The following is a 27962-nucleotide window of genomic DNA, read 5'->3' on the forward strand; positions in this document are numbered from 1 at the left end:
GTTGTATTTGATGACTCTTATCATCAACTATAGTAATTGTAAGAACAGGGAGTGAGGTAAATAACTCTTCATAATAAGATGAATATGAACTGAAAGCGTATGGGCCAAGTGAGTCTTTAACAATTGAAACAAATGTATGGACACCAGCTAAACTGAAATTAGTGCCTGTTGTTGGAATGGTTGTTTGAAGTTGATTGGAAAAAGCTGCATTATCCTTTGAGGTTGCAATTTTCTCATTCCACATAATATACCAACCTGTATAATTACCAGTTGTACCCAAGTTAAGAGTTGCTGAAAGACTCTTTCCGCCAACAGTACTCAATGTCAAACCAGTAATTCCACAAGTTGCTTTCCAATTCCATTCTAAAGGTCTATAATTTTGACCATTACTGTTTGAAAATACAAAGAAGGCATATTGCTGACCACTAGGTCCATAGAAAGGTTCTTGATGGTGGAGTGGAACAAAACCTTCGTCTTGGAACCAATCAGTCATATAAATAGGTGAAGAAAAGTGTACGATACTGGAGAATGGACCATTCAAAGCATATTCAAAGTTTGTGGTTAATCCGTTGCATGTTGTTAACTTTAAATCGGATGGGAATGGTACTTCGTAGTAATTCCATCCAACCATTGGTGTGGCAATCGTGGTTGTATACATTGGATTTTCAGGAGCAGTTAAATCTTCAAATCTAATTTGAACTGAGGCAACACACTTTCCATTAGTGCAAGTACGTTTAGTCATTGTGATATATACTCTTCTAGATCCAGAGTCATCAAAAAAGGTAAATCCCAATCTCAATGGACTGAAACGATAATTATATTCCATTTGATAAAGTGAATTAAGCATGTTTGTAGATGCACTACTATCAATTGCTCCAGTAATCATGTGAATTTCGACGGCTCCATACTTGAGCATAGATAAACCACCGTCAATATTTCTGAATGAGACAACATAGGAGGTTCCTTGTGCAGGATCATGAGAAATCAATAAAGCCATGTTCTTTCCATAAGAACCAACTTCGTCAAATGGGTAAATGTCATAAGTTCCAGGACTTGTAATGTTCATAATCATTGAATCATCAATATAGTTCACTAAACGCTTATGGATAAGGTTGTATTGTAAATTACCATTACCCATAACATCATGTGGCTCATTCTGATTTACGCTGGAACAAGTATCTCCACCGTATGCTCTTGGTGTTGAGCACATTATGGAATTGGCATGTCCAAATCCAAAATTGTGACCAATCTTTTAGATATATTAATAAAAATTAGTTCAACAATAATAAACTTACTTCATGCAAAAAGACACGGTCACTAGTATAACCACCGTTTAACCAAAATAGACCACGACTTCCACCTGATGTACCAACACCTCCCCAATTGTAAATAGTTGGGAATCTAATTTTCCATAAACACATGTCTAGTTTCAAACATAATTTTAACACTACAATAACTTACCCAATACCAAAGAAATCATAAGTATCAGCATCAATTCCATAATCACTCAATAACAAAGCCTTAGCTTCTTCCATCAACGCACTAGGACCACCTCCATCTTGTGGATACTTTGAGGATTCTTGACTCATTCTGAGAGGTCTATTTCAAAATTTAAAAGAAAAATTCAGTAAACAACATACCCTGGAATGAGAGTATAATTGACAATATTGAGCTGATTGAATGAACCAACCTTCAATGTGTTTGTTAAACTTGCAAATCGAGAATTAAGCTCATCAAATGTTGGCTTTGACACTCCTGCAACAGCAGGCTTATTGGACCAATCTAGCCAAGCAAATAACATTCTTCTATTTCCCTTATACAACGGAACCTAATGTGTGTGAGTGAAAATACATAATAATATACTTACTCCAGGAGCTTCTCTTCTAACAATTGGGATTGAATTAATTAAGACTACTCTGTCATTGACCTTATAGCCTTCAACACTAGATTGAGGAAAGCTTCTACGTGGAAATGGTTCACTCAAGGGAATTGCCTTATACATGTATCCACTGCCTTCGAGAATAAATTCTCCATTACTCATGTACATTAATCTAGAGTTGGTAAAACGTTCCAGAGGAACATTGTTACTTGTTTTCAAATAGGATCTTGCTGCTTCAGGATTAGTGAGAGCAAGAGAAACCAAGTCTTCTACTTCCATTGTGCTGGACTCTATGAAAGAGGCAGCCAAAACGAAGAGTAGAAGCAATATAGCAAGAGCTTGTTGTTTCATTTTTCAATCTGTCTTTACACACTTCAGTATTAAGCAAGAGGCAATAAACATACAATTGTTTACAATGTATTTTGCCAAATTTCGCCATCAAAGATTAATCTGGATATCCGTGTGGAATGAAATCAATATTTGGTGTTCCGATTAATTATCTCTTATGGACCTCAATCGCTCAATGTATTTTTCAGAGTGGGCACTTGTTCAAATATGGTCCAATCTCTCTAGATGAAATTATTATAAATTATTCTCCAAGTCAAAAAGTCAATGAAGATTATCAATTATAGATGTTGTATTTTAAATATTTGATATTTACTATTTCTTTACTTTTGGTCTTTCATAATCAAATGGTTTTTCATACATGACCATATTAATTAACAAGAATAATGGTACAAAAAAGTAAATGGCATTAGTTCCAATCAAAACTGGGTGATAATTTTGATACTCGAAAATATAACTACTAATTATTGGAATTAAGGTAGTCATTGTATGGCTGTTTTCATGATTTGAATAATTACTGATTGAAAATTACACATACCTGCAATAAATAATGAATGGAATTCTGCACCAATTGCTTCCAGCAATCAAGGCATAACAAGCAACAAAAAAGAATGGTAATTGAAATAAAATCTCACAATGCACCAAACTCAAAAACCAAACAGGAAAAGTTTCCATCAATTTATCTACAAGTTCAGTAAAATTATTATTTGTAAAAACGTACCTTGATAGGCATTAACCCAATTTTCAATAAAGAAATCTGTCACAGCCTTTGGTGGAAAATTTGGAAAGTGTGGAGAAAGAACAGCCTATTAATTTTTCCATCATCATTCCGAAGCAAAATTTTGAATGATATTTAATCATCATTGTTGATTATATAAATATTAATTGTGAATTTAAATTATTATCATCATATAATAGTAAAATAATACCTACTCTTGCATCAATGAAAATACTGGCTGGAATATGTGTCAAGAAATAGATAAAGAATAACAAATGCCATGGACGAGCAAATATGGATGGAACGTAAGTATTGTTGGTCATTTTTTATTTAAAATGTTAAAAATATTAAATTTGAGCGGGTAATCATTAATAAGTCTTATTAAAATCACACCAAATATAAAAACTGTAGATAAGCATGTACAAAAATGAAAAATCACCAAGTTAACAAACTAATATTTCTTGACATGTTGGTGAGCCAAATTTCAAGCCCAACGATTACCTTTACAATAATTTACAGTTCAATGAAGAAAGATTCTTCCAAAACAAAGTTGAAATGGGATTTTTTGGTCCAAAAATAACGCTACATTTCACAATTCCACACCCACTGTCACGTTTAAAAGCACCAACACCATGAATAAAATAGTATTAATACAATTCAAAAAAAAACAATTCTAAATAATATTAATCCACTCGAGTAAAGATGTCAGCTACATTTAATTTCAACTGTACCTATGTTAGACAAAGTGATGGTTTGGTTATTCAATCACAAGCCATGGACAATAATGCAACACAATGGCAATGGACATCACCTACCGATCAAGTTTGTGAAGGAAGAATTTTACCAACTAATGAATGGGCTTTCTACTTTAACAATGCTGCACTCTCACCAACTAATTTGAGAGCTGTTTTGATGAATGTTACGTAAGTGTTTTTAATGTAGTTAGTTCCAATGAATATTTAACTGTCTTTGATGAAATAATTCGCCTGTCATCATAATTTCACACATTTATTTTCATCCAATCAATAATTCTCTTCTAGTCAAGCTTCACCAACAATCTTACAAGTCAATGCAGTTTTGGGTAGAACTGCAGAAACCTATTGCCAAACAACAACCGGATCTTCATCATCTTCAAGTACCACTCCTACCACTTCATCAACTTTGGCCGTTCCTCCATCCTACAAGGATTCAGCCAATAAGACTTGGTTTGTTTCAGGACTCTCCACAACCTTATTCAATGCCACTTGTAGTGATGGTAGAAAGGCAGTTGTTTATTATGCGTAAGTAATTCTAAATGTTATTTATTCTAATCAATTATTTTAGTTTGTATCCAAATTCAGTACAAACCTCAACTGCTACCTACTCTGTATATGTCAAATTCTACAATAGTTCAAATGTTTTGATTGATTTCCAAAGAGGTCAAGGAAATTCCAACATGACTTCAATTGCATTTGATAATAGCTATTCATGGGTTAAACCTTAAATTATTGATGTATGATTCAAAATTGTAAATAAAAATTGTATATTAGTTCAACCTATTCAAGTACTTCCTCGTTCAAAACCACCAATCATGGTTTTGGCTTATCAAAAATCATTTGCTTAGTTAATCAATTAAGGATCACATGCAGCGATAGATCAGTTGGTTAGATCGTAAGCCTAACACGCTTAAGGTCGCGGGTTCAAGCCCCGCTCGCTGTAACTTTTAAGGAATTAGCAGCTATTTTAAAGCCACACCACTAATGGATGCATCTCTTTGTTGTAATGGTAGATAATTGATTGTGCGAGTTGGTAGTTTTTGTTCCTTAATTCTGTTAATGATTCTTTCTACAAGGAATAGTTCTCCAACATGATTCAGTTCCAAATTCAAAATTATTAAAATAATGCTATACAAACCAACCAAAAATTGTAAAATTCAGTTTTTTTTATTGTAGTTGTTTACAGTGCCTTCAACACTTTATGTTTCACATTGATTTTAGAAATGAATGTTGTATAAAATTGTAAACTTAAAGTTACAATTTCTCACCAAATAATTTTGATTTATTAAAAAAGAATTCATCTTTTTTTATCAAAAAGGCCAATTGTCTATATTTGCCTTCAACTCGAATAAGGGTTCAACCAATTCTCTCGTTAGCAAGTAACCTTTCGCCCCTTTCAAAAGTTCTTCAAAGCTTTTCGTTGTTACTCTCCACAGTGAGCAAAAACACGTGCATTGCATTCGATCTTCACACCTGAGGAGCAAACATAATTGTATTGGAATCGTCAAAAGCTACACAACCACTTCACACCAAAAAATTCAAGCATACACCACCTCTGTCAAGCTTGTATATCTGGAAGTAATAGAAACTCTGAAGAAGGACTCTCCGTATGCTCTTTATTGGTTCGCCTTTACATTGTAGCATACCATTCATACTTTGATTTGTTGTGATCCAATTCCGTACTGCTTCTGTTATTGTTGTAGAAGCACTCTCCCCTGCATTGATCAAGCAAGTACTTTGTCATTCCGTTTCATCATCTAAATAACAAGAAGAGAACAAATTCATATTGTTATTATAATTATTGAATAATCATACCTTCATCATCATCATCTGAAAATACTACAATATCATCATGATGGAAGACCAATCACCAACTAATCCTCTTCCTTCTACCATCATGTCTACGGATACAAATACATCAAAAGACAAGGTTGTATTCATCTATGTTCTCGATAAGGAGAATGAGGAACAACAAGAGGTGCAATATAGACACCTCTCATGTTATGCTCACTATCACGTTCTTAGTACTTTATTAATCATGGGTTGTAAACAAGGAGATGCTGCTGAAATTAGTGATTTAGTTTTCAAATGGGTCTCAGAAGCACAATACAACCTAAAACTACAACAACAAAAACAACAACAATTAGAGAGAGCAAGACATTCATCATCCGAGGAGGAAAATCTCCTCGAAACTGTTGATAATTATTCTGTAAATGAACTAAACGTTGAAGGAACATACAGCCAACAACAATCTAAACTTCTCAAACCCTTGTTAAATTATAGAGAAAACAACAACATACTACCAACTAGTATTCAACAAGTAATAGTTGAAGATCACTTGGATTATTCAAGTTGTTCATCAAATGGTGAAAGTGGTAGTGAATCGGAAAGAGAGGATGATAAAGAAGTTATTACGAATGAGGACTTTTCTATTGATTCTCCGCCAACACTCTCCAACTATCAAGGAGGAATTACATCATCACCTCACAATTGTAATAAGAATAGTGAAGAAGAATCAATAAATCACCTCCATCAAGACTCTCACAAGAAGGACAGAAAGAAAAAACACAGAAAGTACAAATCCTCTAAATCTCCCTATGATAGTGGTAATGATATTGATGAATCCGATCATGAACACCATTCAGACGATAATGTTTCGCTAACCCCTAATCATGAAAAACAATCCACCACAGTGCCATTCTCTAAATCCATATCTGTACCAATCTCTAATCACAACAAGAAAGCACTCTTAACTAATCATTCACTAGAAATTCCAATCACTATAGAACAACAAGCATCTGGAAGTTTTGATTCACAAACTTTAGGTACATCACCAAATAATGTAAATAATCCTTTAAGTAAGAAGAGAATTTTGAGATATGACAAGCATTTGAAGAGCAAGTCTTATCTTGTTAGAGAAATTACCTACATGCTCAAACAGAATAGGTCTCTCAAAATTCCACAAACCATCAGTAAGAGACATGAGAGAAATTATGTAATTTTCCTTACCAGATTCCAATTCCAAGAGATTATAAGAATTGCTTTGAACGTTTTTGGTTACAGTAGAGCAAATAGAATTAGAGACTTTTCTATTGCTTGCTCAATGCAAGAAAGAAGAAGACCACTAATTATTTTATTTGGAGGAACTTCTGGTACTGGTAAAAGTACATTGGCAAGTCTTATTGCAAGTCGTTTAGGTATTACAAAAGTCCTCTCTACTGATAATATTAGGCACATGCTTAGAGCATTTATTTCTAAAGAAGAGGAACCAGTTTTATTTGCCTCTACCTATCATGCAGGAGAAGCTCTTGTCAATACACAAGAAGGAAAGGAACTGAAAGATAAAATGTCACCAGATGAATTAACTGTTGAAGGATTTAGAAGACAATGCAAATTGGTCATTGAACAATTAGAAAAAATCATTGAACAAGCAATTGAACGTAATGAGGGACTTGTAGTGGAAGGTGTTCACTTATTGACTGATTTTATTGTGGAACTTATGAAAAAGCATCCAACTAGTATCCTACCATATATTATTTATATTAGTAATCAACAAAAACATAAGGAAAGATTTGCTATCAGAGCAAAATACATGACTCTCGAACCTAGGAACAACAAATATGTCAAATATTTCCAAAACATTAGACAAATTCAAAAGTATTTATATGATAGAGCTGAGGTTTATAATGTACCAAAAATTGATAACACAAATATCGATCGTTCTATTGCAGCAATTCATGGCAGTGTATTCAAGTCTATGAAGATGGTCTTTGAAAATAAGAAATTATTTAATTATGAAACTGGCAAATGTTCCTCAGTACATCCTAAATCTCTTTTCGATAAGAAACATCAACATTGGTCTTCCAAGAGAATGCTTCAAGCTCTTCAAAAGAAACGAGTCTCTCTAGAAATTAAGGGATTAGCTGAAGCCTCAACAGTCCCAATAGTAGAAACTGAATTAATAATCCAAACTGATTCTTCCTCAACCAATACTCCAATAATCTCCAATTCATCCATTACCATTCCTCCTCTTGTACACACCAAATCATCATCAATAGAATCATCCAATACTGAAGAAATTACAGAAACTGTACTTGGAAAGGAAACTAGCAGTAGTAGTGAGGGCGAGGCAGACGATAAGACAACTCTCTCCAATAGATCGTCAAGAAGGAAAAAGACTCTTACTCTCACTAAGAAAAATGTTGTCTTTGCACCAAATGAACCCTCACACGATAATCAAAAACCTGAATTGGAGGAAAGTTTGGAAATAACTAGAGAAATGCAAGAAAATGTAGAGACTCTGGAAGACCCTGAATCAATATCGCCCACAATTGTGAAACCAATTTCTGCTCTTAAAAAGAAGAAGAAGAAATTGGTTGAAGAATTAATCAATCGTCCAGACAGTCCAGAGGAACCACCTCAAACTCCACAAAATGGGGAAACTGACACAAACGATACTCCTAAATACAATTACTATACAACAAGTGAAGGTGTTTGCAGTTTGTCAGAAAGAGATCAAGATTTTGAATATGGCCAATGGATTGAAATGGATACATCCTAAATAAAACTGTAATGACAAATACTTTAGTCGATTAGTGTTGTTTGTTTCAAGACCACATTATGAGAATCCAATTAAACAATCAACACCATTGTAACCTGTTCGGAAAATTGGTCAAGCTCTTGGACATCCGAGAGCAAGCTTCAATTATGCATCAAACAAATCAACAAGTCGTTTTATATGCATGAAAATAATCAACATAAAAAAAATGTCCTCCACCATTACCACTCTCAATCAGAGTGTACAATCAAGAATAGATTCTTTAAATGATCAGTTGAAGGATATTAAACCTCTCACTCTAATTTTTTATACAACAGCCACCATTGCTTCAACATATTACGGAAAACAATTATGGGAAGCCTCCAAGGAACATCCAAATGGATTGAGTGGAGTTCTTCTCGGAACAATTTTAAAAACTGTTAGAAAATTACCAATGGTTGATTCCAAAATTCAAGAAACACTTGCAAAAATTTCAAAGGAGATCAAATTGTCTTTTAAAAAAGGAATTGAACAAGAAGAATACAATGAAAAATTACCATTAGAAGGAATTCCATATCCACAATTATTGAGCTTACTTAAAAAAATGAAACAACTCGATGGTAAAAAGGTATCTCAAAAGAAATTATCTGGTGTTGTATATATTGATGCTACAGATGATTCAAATGATGAAGAGGACTCTTTAAGTGTAAATGATCAAGTTGTGTCACAAAGTAGTACTGATCCTCTTGCATTTAGAAAATATCATGAAGACCTCCTTGCCAAAACCTATCGTTATTTCATGCATACCAATCCATTGCATTCAGATTGTTTCCTCTACACCAGAAAAATGGAGGCAGAAGTTATTAGAATGACTGGAGCCATTATGAATGGATCCTACAATAAGGAGACAGGAGAGGGTATTGTTGGTACCACCACAAGTGGAGGTACAGAGTCTATTATTATGGCATTGAAGGCCTATCGTGATCAAGCTAGACATGAAAAGCCATGGATCAAGCAACCAGAAGTTGTTGCTCCAAGAACTGTCCACTGTGCTTTCGAAAAGGGATGTCACTATTTGGGCATCAAGTTGAGACATGTCGAAGTGGATTTGAATACTTTCAAAGTTAGAATGGATTTGGTTAAAAAGGCTATCAATTCCAATACTATTTTATTAGTGGGATCTGCTCCATGCTACGGCCAAGGTATTATAGATCCAATTGAAGAATTGAGTGAATTGGCTCTCAAGAATGGACTAGGTTTGCATGTTGATTGTTGTCTTGGAGGTTTTGTTGTTCCATTTGCCAAGAAGCTTGGTTTTGATTTGGGTCTTAAAGATTTTGATTTTACCTTGCCAGGTGTAACTAGTATGAGTGTTGACACTCACAAATATGGACTAGCTCCAAAAGGTAGCAGTGTTCTATTGTTCAGATCCAGAGAATTGAGAAAGTACATGTACTTTGTTACTACAAATTGGATGGGTGGTGTTTATGCTACTCCTATCTTCTCTGGTAGTCGAAGTGGTGCACTTGTTGCTACTGCTTGGGCCAGTTTGATGCATGTGGGAGAAAAGGGCTATTTGGAGGCTACTAGAAGAATTGTAACAACTGTTCAAAAGATTAAGAAGGGAGTTCAACAAGAAATACCAGAAATTAGGGTATGTGGTGATCCAAAAGCTATGGTGATTGCCTTTGAAACCAATACTCAAGTGAGTAAAATTGATATTTACCAGGTTATGGACTTCCTCTCCCATAGAGGTTGGAGTTTGAATCCACTTCAATTCCCTGCCTCTATTCACTTGTGTGTAACCCTGAATACTGCCACAGATGAGAAGGCCAATGAATTCATCCAAGACATGAAGGATGCTGTCAAGGAGGTCAGTACTCATCCAGAGAATGTAAAGGGTTCAGCACCAATGTATGGATTGGCAATTTCCATCCCAGATCGTTCCATTATTGATAGTATGATCACCAATGTAGTTGATGCCATGTTGGATCTCTAATTTTGAGACAAGCAATGTGTGAAATTTTCCTGTTGGCCCATTCAAATTTTCCTTACATCAGAGTGTATATCCGGCTCGACACTGGAAAAAAAATAAAACTGTTTTTGTTTTTATTGGAAAACTTTGTTAATTATTTGGATGGGTGTTCGCAAAGGGTATCATTATGTAAAGCACACATCCAGTAACCACATTGGGTACATTTTGTGTGCACTCTTGAGTTGTTACAGTAGTGGCAATTGTGGTAATGATGATCATTGACTTTTACATGTGTATGGGGCTGAGTCAATTTTCTCCCTACATTATCAACTTGAGCACCACCTTTTCTTGCTAATTCAATAGCAAGCATCGAGAGGTACGAAACTAATGTTGTGTTGGGGTCGACAGCTTCCTTGTAAAAGATCCAACAATTTGTGACTGCTACTCGAAAAATTCCGAACCAAGCTGCATTTGTCCACCTATGCATCCGATGTGATCCATTGTAAAGATGGGCATACCGATCAGACACATCCACATTAACATGGTTCTGCTCATACACTGCCTTCACACTAGGGTGTTCATTTCCTCTAGTTTTGGTTTGTTCAATAGATACTTCATTTGTTACAAAGTTTACAACTTTTTTATCAGAAAATCTAATAACAACAAAATCACCATTAGTGACCGAAACCCAATCACCTTTTTCCAATGTATACTCATTGAGTATCTGGTTACATGGTTTTCCAAGTCGATTACTCATGCAGTTCATTGTGAAACGAAATCCCATTAAATTCAAAACTGCAGCCGTCTTGTAGTGCCCGAAGTAAGAATCAACACAAATACTATAATTTCTGGATGGTAGGGCTTGTACAAAATCCCAGACAAGTATATGGACAGGTGGTTGATGACCACAGTATGGCCAAAGACGATACACGAACCATTTACTATCTGACATTAAATAAAGCTTCACACCAGTGTTAGTGGGTTTTCCTTTAATGTGTTGTTTAAAGCGATACCTACCATCAAATTCTATCAATGTTTCATCGACAGCAATTCTTCGGAAGGATCCAAATCACCTTGGAAATTATATTAAATATTCTTGTAAAATGATGAGGGTTTGCTCTGAAGTGTCTATTGATGTAAAGAAAGTCATCTCGGTTGTTCCAAATATTCTTGATGAATTGGTTACTGGTCAGAAGTGATGTAGAGAAGTATAAATCCAACTCAGGAAGAGGAGCGAGCATTATTGTGATAATAGTTGCAAAATAGAGGTAAATGTCAGACAAGGTGATTATCTTGCTGAGTGGTAAAGAAGTCACATCCTCGTGTTCATCAACACTTTCTTCAGGTAGAGAAGGTATGATAACTTGATCGTCTTCATCAAGTTGTTCATTGTCTTCCGAATTATTTTGAACATGTTTTCCATACCACTCTTTAATGTGATCACCTTGGTCATCAAAATCCGTTGTTGATGGCTTGTGTGGATGGTTACATAGATCAACTATTCCATCCATTAACTCATCAGTCAAGTACTGCTCCAAACATTTAAGAGGAGTCATTGAATTCAAGTGATTGCCATGACCAACAGGGCCTTCCGATACCTGTTTGAATGTCATCTCCTTTTCAAAAAATTCATAATCACTCCATCCCAAACTGTGTAAAAATTCACTGTGTTGGTTGATGTCCTCTAGAGTAATATTATGAGGTTTGTTCATTACTAGTTGGTGTGATGATGAAGAAAATATACCATCCAAAGTTGATGCTGACTTTGTAAAAAACGGTATTTTTTTTTACAAAAGTGAACCAACTATACCACCATCCATATAAGGACACGATCATCAAAATGAAAAAAACAAACTTCAACATCTTTATGAAAATGCAAACACATTGCCCCATTCCGATGATTGCACCCAATAATCAAGTTTAAACAGCACGTGGCGAGCCTGATATATCAATTATTATTATTTATTAAGTGGACTATCAATTATAAACCGACCATTTTACAGTAATCATTATCAATGGCTGTATATGTTGTTGGAACAGGAGCACTGGTAATCTTGCTCCCTTTCACACCACAGTGAACCTCATCATAAAAAAATGTCTGTAAGCCGTGTCGTTCTTGCCCTCTTCCTTATTGCCATCTTGATGGTGTGTGTTGAGACTAAGGTTATAGTTCGTGATATTTTGAAGGAGAAGAAAGCTCAACTCGAACAAGTTAAGGATGCCATTCAATATAACAAGATTCTTTTGGAAAGTGTTGAATCATTCCGTACTGGAAGTGATAACATTGATTCCTATGTTCTTCAAAATACGCTCAATGCTAAGAGTTTGGCAGAGGCTGAACAAGCTTTATCTTTGGAAATTAGAGTTTTGCAAGCCCGATGTGATAAGTTTGCTGGTGATATGTGTGAAGCTACAACAACAACAAACACTGTCAAGCCACCAGTTATTACAACACTTTCTGTTGATCCAAAACCAGTTAAGCCATCTACAAATAGTACCGTTAAACTACCAGTTAAACCAGTTGTTGGTTTACCAAAGCCAGCTGTTAATTCAGTTGTTACTTGCTTCGGTGTAAAATCTACTGATCCAAAGGTCTGCAATGGTAACGGTGTTTGTTCAAAGAAGGATACATGCACTTGTAATAGATCTCATAGTGGAAAGGACTGTAAGGAATCATTCCTTCCAGCAGTTAAGCCAGTTTCCCCAACCAATACTACCAAACCAAGTACTCCAGCCAAACCACCAGTTAAACCACTTTCTGTTGATCCAAAACCAGTTAAGCCATCTACAAATAGTACCATTAAACCACCAGTTAAGCCAGTTGTTAACAATACAACCAAACCAATTGAGCCAACCAAGCCAACTAAGCCAGTTACTCCAGTTAAGCCAGTTGCCCCAACCAATACTACCAAACCAGCTACTGGAATGGTCACTCATTCTGTAGCACCAACCTTGCCAATCAGTTCAAGCAACTCTACTGCTACTCCAAAGACAGTTAGGCCAACCAAACCAGCTACTAAATCAGCCAAGAAAACCAAGTCAGTTAAGCAAAGAAAGGTTTCAACAAAATCAGCACTTAAGCCAAGAAAACCAGCCGCCAAGGCAACAAAGGCAGCTAAACCAGTTAAACTAGCTACCAAGCCAGCCACCAGATCAGGACTAAACAAAAAAGCAAAACCTACAACCAAATCAGTTAAGCCAAGAAAGGTTTCAACAAAATCAACTGTTAAGGCGGCTAAACCAGCTAAACCAACCAAACCTGCTACTACAGCCACACCAGCCCAACCAACCACACCAACTCAACCAAGCACACCAAATAAGAAATAAATATTTATTTCTTCTTTTTTTGTTCATGACTTGCTTTCAATCTAGCAAAAACAAACTCAACAATTAATAAAATATTACCCACTAAAAAGATTAAGGTAATGAAATAGAAAAAGTTTGCATTACCAGTTCCCTTAAAATTCCAAGTGTTGAAACATATTGGACCAAGGAATAATGTAGCCAATAAAGTACTGACAATAAAGAAACCATATCTCATATTACCACTGACATCCACAAATAATAATAAAAGAGTCATGTAAAAGTAAAAGTCTCCCAGGCATGGATAATTCTTAAATACTGAAATAATTGCTATTTGTACTACACACCAAAAAAGTCCATCGTTTTTGAATCTAATTGTCAAAGGAATAATGTATGCAAATACATGAAGATGGAAAATGAGAAGGAAGAAAGTTCTAAAATCATTAAAAACCTCAATAAAAAAATACCACATAGTTCCCCAATTTGGTGTTAGATCTTCCAGTGACATTGGATAATAGTAACATTGATACATGAAACTTTGCATTATTTGAATAGACTTGTCATTGAATATTTGAGTCATGATTGAATTATTAACATTCGTCTCATCATGATTTAATATGAAAATAGAAGCCAGTACGAGAATTGCCATCCACGCTATGAAAAGCACAGTTGCTTTGAATGCAATTGCTGTTGTTGAAGGCGCTTGATTATTTCTTAATTGAATGCTTCTCAAAATTAAAACAACTCCAATCAACAGGCACACAGGATAAAGTGTCAAATAAGTCCCAAAGGCCAAGAATAGAGTACTCATGGTGAGATTTGACTTGCTTGCAAAATATAACGCTCCCACAATTGAAATATTGTTAAAAATAACTGTAGACATACTGATACAACTTCCAATCATTACAGGATTGAATAAGTACGCTAAAAACAAAAGGGTAGGGAGATTATTAGAATCTTGCTTGTTTTCAATTTTTTGATTTTCAATGTATGCAAAGATTAATCGTGATTCGAATGCATTTTTAGCAAGTCCAAAAATTAAATATGCAACCACTAAATCCAATACAATATAAATACATCTGTCAATCCACAAATCAACTTGTTCCATTTCAAACATTTCACTCAACTCATTTGATATTCCGAAAGGTATTAACAGTAGAGGAGGTTGTAAATATGATGAACTTGAATATGGGGATTGTCCAATACGCGTCAAGAATAATCCTTCCTTTACTATTTAATTATTAATAATTAAAAATAATTAAATATTCACACCTACATCTTTTAAAACTTGTTGTTGGTGTCGAAAAATGTATATCATTCTCTAATGATTTATCAAATCCGTAATAAAATAGCAAAACTCTTATTAGGATTGCCAATACTGACGCGATCACAAGTGGTGCAAGTTGGTGCGATGAAGATTTTGGTGAGTTGAGAGGCTGCATTTTTTTTATCTGATTTATTACTTTTTATTTGGCCTTCCCGCCTATATTTTGTACAATTTTCGAGAGGTTGGATATTAATAAAACAACAAGAAATACAATCATAAAAAATGGAAGCAAGTACATCCCAACTTTCCGAGATGGCATCATTTCAATTGAGGCCAAATTTTCGACACAAGTAAGTTTATAGTTGTAATTAAAATCGGTTCGATGCCTTTCAATAGGTTTAAATCTGCTGAAGTAAAAGAAATAATTAAAGATGTGGTAACAAACCGATTAAAAGGAAAGGAATATCAAATGGAACAAGTACAACAATGGATAAAGGACATTTGTAATGAAATAAGAGACAAGTGTATGGAATTAAAATATGAAAGATATAAATTTATTGTAAATGTGATGATTGGAGAACAGAGAGGAGAAGGAGTCAAGTATGTATTAGTATTTTACATGTTGAGCTAAGTGTTCAAAATTTAGGATGGGATGTAGATGTTTTTGGGATGAAGATTGTGATTCATACGCTACTCATACATATATGAATGTAAGTCTTTTACATATTTATTGTTATCTTAGAGTTTTTTTAGCAAAGCTTATTTTGTGCTGTAACAACATTCGGAGTGTACAATTACTAATAAATTACTACTTTACAAGATCTAGTTATTTGATATGAGTTTTGGAGCCGTTGTACTGCATTAGTGTTGAAAAGTTATGTTTTGGAGTTGGTTTTTTCTTATTTCTGAGTCCTTCTTCCAATGAGTATGGAGATCTAGCTGGAGTTTTCTTTGGAGATTCTTTTAGAGGAGATGATTTAAGTGATTTCTTTGGTGTAATTGAATCAGAGGAAGAGGATGGCGAAGAAGGCATAACATCTTTGAAGAGAGATGTTGGTGAAGAGATTTTAGCTTTTGGTGATACACTTGTATTGAGTTTCTTCTCCATGGAAGGACTTTTAGATGTAGTACTTGATTTTGGAGAAAGCTGTGAAGAACCCTCAATACGATCAACCAGTCTTCTAATAACATTACAAGTTTCCCGCTCTACTTCAGTCTCTTTCTTGTCCACACTTTGGAAGAAATGATTAACCTTATCTGGAATGATCAGGAAAAATTCCAAACAAGCATTAATATTTACAGTGGATTCTTGGATTGGGTCTTCAAAATCTTCACTATGTAAAAACACCTGTTTCTTTACAGGCGAATTTGTTCCTTTGAATTTTTCCTTAAATGTTCTTAGTTGAGTACTAACTACAGCCTTCTTTCTTTCCATATCTTTGAATAAAATGTTGGAGCGATTATCGACCTTCTTAATGTCATCTTCCATATACATTTCCATTTCCTTTCTTCCTCTATCAATTCTTTGTTGGGTAACAGATAATTCTTGGAGTTGTTTACTTGCCACGAATTCCAATTTTTTTGTAACGTGTTGCTCTTGTTGGTGATAAAAGTTAATAATATCTTTTCTCTCCAAATTGGTAATTTTTTCCTCCATTCCAAGTCCTCTCTCGTACTGTTTCGAAGAGGCTATTAAATTATAAAGTGATCTTTCAGCAAGTGTATTTTTCGAAAAGTTTGGCTTTTTTCTTCCAAAACTAACTCTTAGCTTTTCTTCTTGTTGAACAATTTCATGTTTGTGTCTTTCTGTAATATCTAAAAGAATCTTACCAGACAATTGATCATATTCAAGGATTCTCTTTGTCCACAAATCTAATATTTCTAGTTTTTGATCTTCAAGAAGTTCCTTAATGTTCTTTTTTCTTTGTTCATACTCTCTCTCAAATCTGTCTTCAATTTTAATCACCTCAGAGAGAATTTCTTTTCGTATCTTGATATCAAATGTATTCAGCGTGTTGAAATCTCGTTGTTTTTCATAAACTAATCGTTGATTATCGTACTCTTCAATGGAATTTCTTATTGAGAGTGTATTAATTCTTTGATGTGAAAATAATCTTCGTGGAGAAATTCTAGACTTTAAACCATTTGAGAGGAAATCTTCAATGACAATGTTAAACGAAGGAGAGTCTGGTGTAAATAGTTTAAGATCAATATTTGGTCGTAGTTCAGGTTGGGGAGTGGAAATAACAGGCTCTGAGTCTTGAATATCTTTGCTCTTCTTTTCAATGCTCTCGGAGAGGAATCTAATTTCCTCTCTAATTGCTTGTTCATATGATGAAAAATCACCCTCAAAGGAGGCGAAGACCTTCTTTTCCAAGTCATCATAACCAGCTTCTTCATTAAGCTTGGATAAAAGATATTCTTCAAGTACGGATTGCTTAATAGATGATTCGTCAATATCATCTTCATCATTGCCTCTATCAAGAACATCGAGTTGTTCTTCGTAAGGTGTTTGGTACATATAGCTATTGTTGTTACTCATTGCATCGGATTTAACAATATCTACAGGTGAGTCTTGTTGTAGCTCCTTTTCTGAAATGTTGTCTTCCTGTTGGGCTTGTTGTTGAACACAGCTATCAGTTACCGATTTGCCGTCCTCGTGTGTTCGTTTTTTTGGAAATGAAATTGTTAAATCATCATTTACGGTGGTTTCAAAATTGTGGGGCGTTATCAGCTCGCTTTTTGCAACTCTCTCTTCATTACTGCTAATTGTAGGAGGTTCTATTAATTGTGGTGATTGAGAAATTTCGTTTGGAGTGTTGGTATTGGCAATTGTTGGAATTTGATCATTGATTTCAGTATTTTGTTCTGGCTGGACTTCTAAAGTTTCCTTAATATTGTCTTTTTCTTCAACCACAGGTTCTGTAACAGTGGTATCGATATCGGCTTCTGTAGGAGTAGGAGTTTCGCTGGGTTGGGGTATTGTCACTTCTTCGTCTTGTATTTCCACAGAATTCTCTGTGGAAACAGTTATTGGTTCCAGATCCTCTTCAACTTTTGTGTTAACTTCTGGATGTTCTTCCAAAATATTCCTCATTTCAAGATCATCATGTTGAGCAACTGGAGTTATTTCGTTTGCTTGAATATCTGAAGAATTTTCAATTTCGTCATCCTTTTGATCAATTGAAGTTTCATTAATAATGTTGGAATTCAATTCAAAACAACTGACTGGTTCAGCAGGGCTGAATTCATCTTGATCTATTGAATGTTGATCTTCTCCCTTTTCTGTACAACTCAATTCAACTGTTTCTGTTTCTGTAACAATACCATTCGTCTCACATTCATTTTCATTCTCTGTATTTTTGGGTGATTCCTCACTCCCTAACACTTCTGTAGTGGTATCGAGTATTACCTTAAGGTCATATTCAACAGTGGTTTCCTCGCCTTTAATCATCTCTTCATTGATTGTTGTGGGTTTCATTAATTGTCGTTCAGTGCTCACCTCCTCTGTGTGTTCTATAATTTCTGTTTCTTTTTTCATTATTTGTGATTCAGTGTTCACCTCTGTCTCGTTTTTCTTCTCTTGAACTTGTTGGACAATTGAATCAGAAATTTCGATAATGTCCTTGTTTTCCTTTTCAACCTCACTTATAAGTTCTGAAAAAGACGTTTGTTCCATATTTTCAGCGTCTTTTGCCTCTTTGCTTTCTTCAGTTGGTTTTTGTTCGATATTTTCCATATTTTCAGTTTCTGAATCGTTTGAATCCTCTTGAAATATTGGAGTATTGTCAGATCCATTCATTTGGGGAAGCTTATCAGCACTTGTTTCTTCTGTAGTTGCTTGAATATCAATTGAGGTTGTTGTGGGGTCCTCTGATCGAGCTTCCTTAATAATTTCTTTTGAAATCTCGATTAATGGTTCATCATTCATTGGTTCATGTGAGTGCTCTTCTTGAACTGGAATAGTACTACATTGTTGTTCCTCCTTTTCCACTACAAGTTCATCAGTTTTTTTACACTCCTCCTGTTCTTCCTTTGGTGGATTTTCCTCAATCGATATTATATTTTCGAGTGGTGAAGATGATGGATCTATTGATTTATCAAGATCATTATTGCTATCTACTATTTCTTCAGTTTGAGTCTCCTCCCGTATCTCATCCTTTACAATTGTTGAAGGGAAGGAATCATCATTCTTAAGCTCGTAAACTATTGATGATGTAAGGGATTCCGCACTGCTATCATCCTCATCTTCCTCGTTTAATCTTTCCAAATAGGAATCATGTTCCGGTGGTGATAGATTCAAGTAGCAAACATTTAAATTAATTAAACTTCTCTTCCTCTCTGTTGATGAGGAAGAAGAAGGAGACTGATTTGGAAAGTTATGAAATTCTGTAACAAGATTGTTATCCACAGAGAGTTTCAGTTCAGAAGATGATGATGCACTACTCTTATCTACAGATGGCGTTGGTGATGCCTCTCCTTGATTCTTAAGCAGATTACTGGCTGCATTCAGAATCGATGAAGAAGTCATGGGTGTGAGTGTGTTTTTTCTGGATGCTCTTGGTTTTTTAGGGATTTGTTGTGTAACGGTGAGATTTTCTGTTGAGGAAAAGTCTGGCTGTTGAGTTGGTGAATCAATAAGAGCAAAGTGATGCACTTGTCTTTTTGGTTCAGAAGCAGCATCATGTTTTAGAATTTGTTCTTGTAATTTATAATGATGATAAGGTGATGATACTGAATGTCGGGTTCTTGATGTTGAGGGAACCGCAGTGTTTGAAGAAGAAGTGGAGATGTGATGCGTGTCACCACCTCCATCATCATGATGTACAACTGGTTTGAAGAAAGCTCTTGTCCTTCTCCTTCCCTTATTGTTATCAATCCTGTTTCCTTGATCACTGCTTAATGATGATTGGAACTGTCTTAGAGCCTCCTCTTCTACTGTTCCATCATCGCGTGAATTATGGTTACTACTGAACCGTATGGTGTGAGACATTCTTTTTGAACATGGAAGTTGATTGTTCAATTCCAATTGCCCTTTAAGAAGCATGCTTGATCACACAACCTCAAAACACCGAAAAACAAATATGATATTTCTGATCTGAAAATTTTGATAAGTAATCCATTTTAATTTATTTTGAAATTTTCAGATTGTTTGCAACTCTGAACTAGCACTAGGTGGAACAGAAATTTTCTTCTTCTTCACACAATAAACAATCAATCCAATCACAACCAACCCAAAAATCAGAATTGGAATAATCAATGCCAATGCTACCAGAGCTACAAGTCCAATAACATTGTTTTGCTTGGTTAAACTAGTTTCTGCAAGAATTGAAGAATTTTCCATTATTATTTGTGACGGTGAGGGTTGTGGATTAGTTGAGGTGTAAGTAATAAAAGAAATGGTTCTCCGAACTGTTTCGATCAGAGTAACATTTCTTGCAAATTGTGAACATTTACAATAATAGTTATTATTATTCACTGTTTCAATTAGGCATGAATCAACAGCACTATGGCACTCAATGTGTGATGATACTGTTTCATTCTTTCTTGTAGTTGAATTAATGAAAGTAGTAATAGTATGGGAGAGTGTTGTATTTTCAAAGTTGAATGAATAGGAAATAATTTTCTCATTTACAGAAGATTGTTGATAGTAATTTTCACAAGATACCATAAATGGTAAACTTCTTATCGTTGTTTGCACTTCAGTATTATTATTAACTTTTTCATAATTTTCTATTTCATTATATTTTGTATTATACTTTATAATTCTATTAAATATTTGTTGTCTAGTATTACCAAAATATTTAATCATTTGTTTTGGATATTTAACAAAGTTATTTTCAGAATAATAAATTATTGAATTTGAAAATTCGGAAGGATACATTCTTGCAGAAAGGATTGAGTAAAAATTTGTGAGACTCATTATTTGAAAATGATTCTTCAAATTAATTATATTCAAATTAGTACTAATTTCAATAATTTCTTCCCAATTATCTAATTTCTTTCCATTATTTAATGAAATTCGACTGTTAATCATCATTTCTAATATGTTATTCATTATTTTTCCCAATTGATCTGCTAATTCCAAATAAGTTAATTTTAATATTTCTGTAATTCGGGTTTTAAATAATAAATATACAGAATTGTACATTTCCTCATTAATTTCATCATAATTTTCAAAGAGATGATAAATAAAAGCCATTTCAAATGATAATTGATTTCCATTCATTTGGAATTCATTTCTATCCAACATTTCCTCAATTAGTAATTTAGAAGAATTCCATTTTTCACTTGAGACTTGAATCCATTCATTAAAACTCATACTACAATCACTCTTTTTGAATCCATTTACGCATACACATGAGACAGTTTCTTCATTATAACTAGCTCCATTCGCACACATACCTCTTATAGCTCTTTTAGATCCTGAAATTTTCTTAACCATTGCTTCAGAAGTAATTGTACTGTAGCTGTAAACTATCTTTTTAGGATCGTTGGAAGAAAGGGTTTTATAAATGGCATCCCAAGAAGATTTCTTCTTTTTCACGTCAGCGATGGTAGATGCTGGAGGAAGTAATAATGCTCTATTTAAGGTAACTTCTGATTTGGCGCCAGTTTGAATATTCTTATTTGAAATGTACAGTGTTACGGTCTCATCATTGCCTGTATATGGCAGGGGTGTTTTAATGATTAAATTTCTTGTCTCTAAAAGTTGAATTTTCAAATTAGTTTTGAGATCTAAAAAACTTAATTGTAAAATTTCAGTACTTGATTGTAGACAGCTTGAACATGAGATTGTAAATACTGTATCAATGGCGTATCCAATTGAAGGTGTTATTGAACATACACAAGATGTGGGATTATCTGCAATCTTGAATTCGTAATTATAAATAGCAAAACTATTTACAGATCTAATTGCCATAAATGTGATTACATGTGATGTTGTTGTAGAGAGTGTGGAAAGGTCTAATAATATTTTGTTCGCATTGACAATATCAGATCCTGGTAATAATATGGAAGATGGTATTGTTTTGTTATCTATTTTCCATTCTCTGACCATTAAATAATTAACGTCTTCAGCTTGATTATCTAATTCAACAAGTAGTTGAATTTGTAATATATCTGATGATATAAATACTGTTTTTTGCGGGTACATTGATAAAACTGTAATGATTGGTACGCTTTCTTGAATTGGAAAGTTAATCAGTATATTTCCAGTCCTATTATTTATGGCTAATCTTAATTCAATTGATTCATGAGTTGAAGTTATTGTAAAATTATGTAATTTCATCAGAGCACTGGTATTTAATTGTTTAGTTAAAGATTCATCACATAGATTTTTACCATTAAGACAATTCCATTTCCATTCATACTTATCAATTAAATTACTTTTATCCATTGGATCAGTTTCTATATTAATCATAACTTGATTTGATGTCAATGATGATTGTAAAAGTATGATATTATAATCTTCATCAGTAGTTATTATTTTAATTTGCTTTGTTGAAGTAAAATTATTAAAATTCAATTTCAATTCGAATACATATTCTCCTTTCAATAAATTATTTGATTGAATTAGTAAATCGTAATTTGATAGTGTTTCAACATTTAGAGTGTATCCTAGGATTTGTTTCCATTCTATATCAAACTTTGAAATATCGTCTTCATGACATTCATTAAACGTTATATATTTTGAAATGTAGCGAGGTAATCTTTCCATATTTGTGTAAATCGTTTCAGAGTTTGATATTTCTAAAATGGGAATACATGTTAATATTTCACATTCAATTCCACTCACAATATAATTCCCAATAGTAGTATTACATTTACAGTTATCGGTTGATTCACAAATTCCTCTTCCTGAACAAACAGTTGAGATATTTGAAATCCCAAAGCAATTAACTTTCTCTTCTTTAAATTCACATCTGTTTCCATAAAATCCTTCTCTACATTGACATTTATCGAAACCAGTACATATTCCTCCTCCAGAGCAAACATTTGAATCGTTCTGAGAAATTCCAAAACACATCAAAAATTCACATACAGATCCCGAATGCAAATCAAGATAACACTCGCATAAATCTGGAGCAATACATAGGCCATTGGATGAGCATGATGATTCGTTTAGATAATGAACTCCAAAGCACTCGAATTCCTCACAAGATTCTCCATAGTAACCATCCAAACATTCACATTCAGACGAATTTTGAGGATTGATGAGGGAATTGCTTGGGCATTCCTTTGATATCTTTTTAATGGTTATTTCGTTATTCGTATCAATGAAATAAACATCATCACCAACTGATTTCATAAATGTTGGTGAAACACTATTGAAAAAATTGGTTCCAAGAGCAACTGTTGTTATGTTACCAGATTTAGAATCCACTTTTCTAATTCTGTCATACCCATCTGAAATGAAAATATCCCCATTCGATACCATCACTGCACTTATTGGCATATTTAACTTAGCTTTAGTTGCTGGACCATCGTCACCACTATTGCCTGCTTCTCCATTTCCAGCAATAGCTGAAACATTCCCATACCTATCAATGATATAGATAGTACAACCAACAGAATCTGTTACGAGATAATTCTCTCCGTTAACAATAACCATGTCTGATACTCCAGAAAAATCAAAATCCAAAGAATTTTTCTCTTTCGCAGAGTTTAGTCCAAGCATTGTGCTTCCTGCGAATTGATGAATGATTTGATTCTTATCAATTCTTCTAATATCCCATCTTTCTGTTACAAATACATCTCGATTCTTATCTATTTCAATAGTTTCAATATAAATGGAGCTATTTAAAGCCAACCCTTCATTTCCAATTCCACCTGCAATGGTTGTAATGATTCCAGTATTGATATCAATTTTTCTTATTCTTTTCAATTCAGAAATTAGTAAGTCACCATTAGGTTGTACATTTAAATCCATTGGCACATCAAGACATGCATTAATTGCCAATTTTCCATCTCCTTTATATCCGTTCTGTCCACAACCAGCTACATGATAAATCTTTTCTCCAATTTTAAACTTTCTCACAGCAGGATACCCACTGTCAATGAAATAAATTGTATCATTAAATATTGCTATGGAAGTTGGTCCATTCATCTGGGCCTTAGTTGCTAAACCTCCATCACCTGAATGGCCAAATTTTCCTGTTCCTGCTATTGTTGTAATGTTACCAGAAATGGGATCGACTGATCTTATTCTGTGATTTTTGGTGTCAGCAATTAATAGAGAATTGTTTTTTGTTATTTTGATGCCAACTGGTAAATTAAGCCAAGTAGAATTGGCTGGTACATTATCTTTCTTAAAACCAGCTGAATTGTAAACCCCAGCATAATTTGTCACATTCCCAATTCTATTATCTATAAAAATGGTATCTATTTTATAGATAATAGAATTAGAAGTAGATAATACGTAGATAAAATTACCATCACTTGAAATTGTGATGTAAGTTGGGTTTGGAATTGAAACCAACGTTGAAACAATTCCACTCAATGAATTAACCTTTCTAATCTTGTTATTAGATAATTCACAAATAAAGAAATCTCCATTAATTGGAGAAACTTCCATCTTGTACACTCCTTTAAATGAAGTATTCGATCGATGATATCCATCTGGAGTAATAGTACCATCTTTTCCAGAAAAGAGTGTAATTATTCCATTAGTATCAATTTTTCTTATTGATGATAATGTTGGATAGTACGCATAATCACTAATTTGAGTTACATAAATATCACCCGTTGAATGGTCAACTGTTAATCCGTTTGCATTTGGTAAGAGTGAAATATTGGCGTAATAGTCATTTCCAGAAAATACATTCCTAGTTCCAGCAATTGTTGTCAACTGAGTAAAATTGTTCGTAATCTTTCTCAAATAGTAGTTGGTATCACAAAAATACAAGTTGTCTGCGCCACCATTATACACACATGCAGGTGAAACTCTCGTTTCAGAAGTGATTAAACCATCTTGAGAATAACCATCAACTCCAACCTGACCAACTATGGTAGAAATGATACCACTCGAATCAATATATCTGAGCGCCTTGTCGTCAGACAGCAACATGGTATTATTGTGTATTGAAATCGATCTCACATGCTTAAAACTTGCTAATTTTGCGTTCAATCCATCTCCTGAATAGGATCCCAAGTTTTTAAATACAGTGCTGACAATACCATTGGTATCTATTTTTCTTATTAAAGTGCCATACCTATCAATGATATAAATCTCATCAGTATCCTCATTGACATGTACATAAACAGGATAATTAAATTCAGCCAAAAGTGCATAGTTTCCATCCCCAGAATTTCCAGGTGTTCCAATACCTCCCAAAGTGGAAATCATAGCAGTGTCATGATAAATTATTCTAATTCTATTATTATTGGTATCAGCAAATATGAAATCATTTTTAGAATTAAATCTTCCATGTGTAGGTGAGTTCAGCAGTGCATTAATTGCCAATCCCCCATCTCCACCATATCCAAGAGTTCTATTTCCTGCTATTGTTACAATTATTCCATTAGTTAGTATCTTTCTAATTCGGTTGTTGGAATTGTCCAAAATGAATATTTCACCACTGCTCGAAATTGCAACTCCTTTTGGTGAATATAATTTTGCATTAATAGCCAATTCACCATCTCCTATAAAACCATTTGAAATTGATCCAGCAACCGTGATAAGTGTTCCATTAGTCAATATTTTTCTAATTCTATTGTCGTTTGTGAAATATAAATCCCCTTCTTTGGAAAATATCAAGTCACCATCAGATTTAATAGATACATCAACTGCCAATCCATCCCCAGTTGATCCACCAGATGGTTTTCCAGCAATAACCTTAACCCGTCCATTAGTAGTTATCTTTTTGATTTGATTACTATCAAAAAAGAACAATTCTCCACTAATTGGATGTCTGGCTATACATTTAGGAGATGATAATGCTGTTTGAATTGCAATTGATGAAGTTGGATCATATTTGAGAGAGGCAGAATTGACTCCAGCAATGCTCTTGATACTATTTTTCTTTTTATCAAACATTCTAATCATTTTGGTATCGGATATGAATATTTTCTCACCAGCTGTGATAATTGAGATGGGACTTTTCACTCCAATCATAACTCCTTCAGCATATTGATTACCTCCAGCCACTTTTTTTATTAAGGTTGGTATCGGAAATGCCTCAATTAACACCCCTTTCTCACATGGTGATTGTAAGAGTAATAAAAGAATGGGAAGAAGAACAATTAGTACTGCCTTGTGCATGTGGAGGAAAATCTTTGCAACCAATCTTGACATTTTTTTTTCGCATGAACTTTGATCCAAATAAGGAAAGCGTAAAATCTGATTAATTAACTCTAAAGTTTCGTTTTTTCATTTTAATAAGAATCTTCAAGGGAGATTTCGATTACTCCAACATCAATGTAGTTGCTCAACTCTAAATTAATTGTAATTTGATTGTCTGCACTCGGATCCACAATATTTTTCGGATAATCTTCAAAGTCCTTAACGTACTCGTAAGCTAATCGTAAATACTCTGAAACGTTCACTGTGAGAATTGAATCCCAATTAATAACTCCTCCTCTGGTGCATTTGTTGATTCTGTTGCTGCAGTGAGATTACTAATGGGATTTTCCTCATTTGGCAAGTTGGTAGCTAGTGTAATATTTTCATTGTTAGGTTCGTTAATGGATTGGTTGACTTCTGAATCATCTTCCTTTTTTTGCTTATTTGCGGAAGATTTATCATTATTCTTTCTCTTCTTATGGAGTCTGGTTTTGAGATGCTTTTTGTATTCTGTGTAGCCAACATGAGTACTTCCACATTTTTCACAGAGATATGTTTTGGATTCATCTCCAGGATGGTTTGGATTCTTCTCGTATGGTTTTTCAACACAATAGTTATCTTTCAAGTGTTGAGGGATTTCTTGGCCACCCAAAAAGTGTGTGGTAATTTCTTGAGCACTTTGAATAATATCAGTGGGTGATGAGGCAGAAATGTCAAACTTGAACAATTTACCACTAGAGACGAGAGGCAATTTAGCACTTGCCCAAGAGGATCTATACCATGTTTCTTGCTTCTTGGCATACTTAAATGTACTGTTAATGAGAGCTTCTAAACATTGCTTTTTGAGAGCTTGCTTTTTCTTAACAATAGCCTCATCAGAGGTGTTTACATCCTCCAAATCATTAATTTCCTCCAGATATTTTAGATAGGGTAAAAATTCCTTATATCCAATTGATTGTAGTACACCATGCTCAAACGACAAGCTCAGTGACTCCTTATTGTCGATTAAATATTTGTGATATTTAACAACTTCGTCTAACAGACCATTATCCATCATTTGAACAGCTCTGTCCTCGATTCTCTTTCTCAGAACTCCTCGATTATCACATGCAAGATAAAAGAATAGGCAGTCATATTTAAGCGTTCTCTGCTTGTCTTGCTTGGATTCTAATACTTCAGTAAAAACCTGTTGATTATTTTCAAAGAGTAGAATTCTCTTTTTAATCTTTCTAATATCATTAGGATGGATTAACTTGGCAGATTCTGGATCTATTTCCTTCAATCTTTCATACGTATAATTTTTCATATCTTCTTCATCCTCTTTGGTTTCATTGTACTGTCCACCATTACTATCCTCTGCCTTTCCAATCAAGTACTGGTCAAAAATCACCGATTGTATATAATAATTAGTTCCTCCACAAATAATAGGAACATTTCCCTTCAAGAATAATTCATTTTCAAATAACTCATGACAATCCTTTTGATAATTTAAAACTGTATAAAGTTCAGATCTGTCCGAGACTACTCCTGCTTTTTCTCCAACAAAATAATGTTTAACTTGTTCCATTTCCGAAGGAGAAGGCTTGTTAGTTGTAATTGGCAGTCCTTCATAAATTTGCATCACATCTGCATTAATAATTGAAGCAGATTTCCAAAATGATAATTGTTCCTTCTCTTTAATATATTTTGCCAAAGCAAAGGCCAATGCAGATTTTCCCACTCCTGTACTTCCAGCACAAACAATAATTTTCGGAAGTGTATTTTTGTTATTGGAGGTCACATCGATTGTAGAGTTGTCTTGTTGCATTTTTTCTTTTTTTTTGAAAAACTCGAATGCAATTTCAAAGTGGCCACTTTACTTCTTCAATTTGGCAAGTAAATGGATTGGCTTCCAATTTG

The 27962-nt window shown here is 34.2% G+C and overlaps 2 protein-coding genes and 1 non-coding gene across 3 annotated transcripts in view; 1 reads left to right on the forward strand and 2 right to left on the reverse strand.

The window, feature by feature from the left end:
- NAEGRDRAFT_31787 (uncharacterized protein) overlaps positions 1 to 23090 on the reverse strand; it is a gene marked incomplete at both ends in the record, with an annotated part of 30246 nt that extends 7156 nt beyond the window's left edge. Inside the window, one exon of the mRNA XM_002680069.1 lies at positions 22578 to 23090. Within this exon, the coding sequence (XP_002680115.1) occupies positions 22578 to 23090 (513 nt within the window). The remainder of the gene's footprint in view (positions 1 to 22577) is intronic.
- Positions 4567 to 4640, forward strand: NAEGRDRAFT_t174. Its single transcript has one exon. It is a non-coding gene; the product is annotated as a tRNA-Val (tRNA).
- A 3053-nt stretch (positions 23091 to 26143) lies between the features above and the next one.
- NAEGRDRAFT_78892 (tRNA isopentenyltransferase) lies at positions 26144 to 27870 on the reverse strand (the record flags this gene model as incomplete). Its single annotated transcript, XM_002680070.1, has 1 exon — positions 26144 to 27870. The coding sequence occupies one exon, from the start codon at positions 27868 to 27870 to the stop codon at positions 26323 to 26325; it is 1548 nt and encodes a 515-aa protein (XP_002680116.1). The 3' UTR covers positions 26144 to 26322.
- Positions 27871 to 27962: the final 92 nt, after the last annotated feature.

Source organism: Naegleria gruberi, assembly GCF_000004985.1.
Source record: "Naegleria gruberi genomic scaffold NAEGRscaffold_11, whole genome shotgun sequence".
Taxonomy (NCBI): domain Eukaryota; phylum Heterolobosea; class Eutetramitea; order Acrasida; family Naegleriidae; genus Naegleria; species Naegleria gruberi.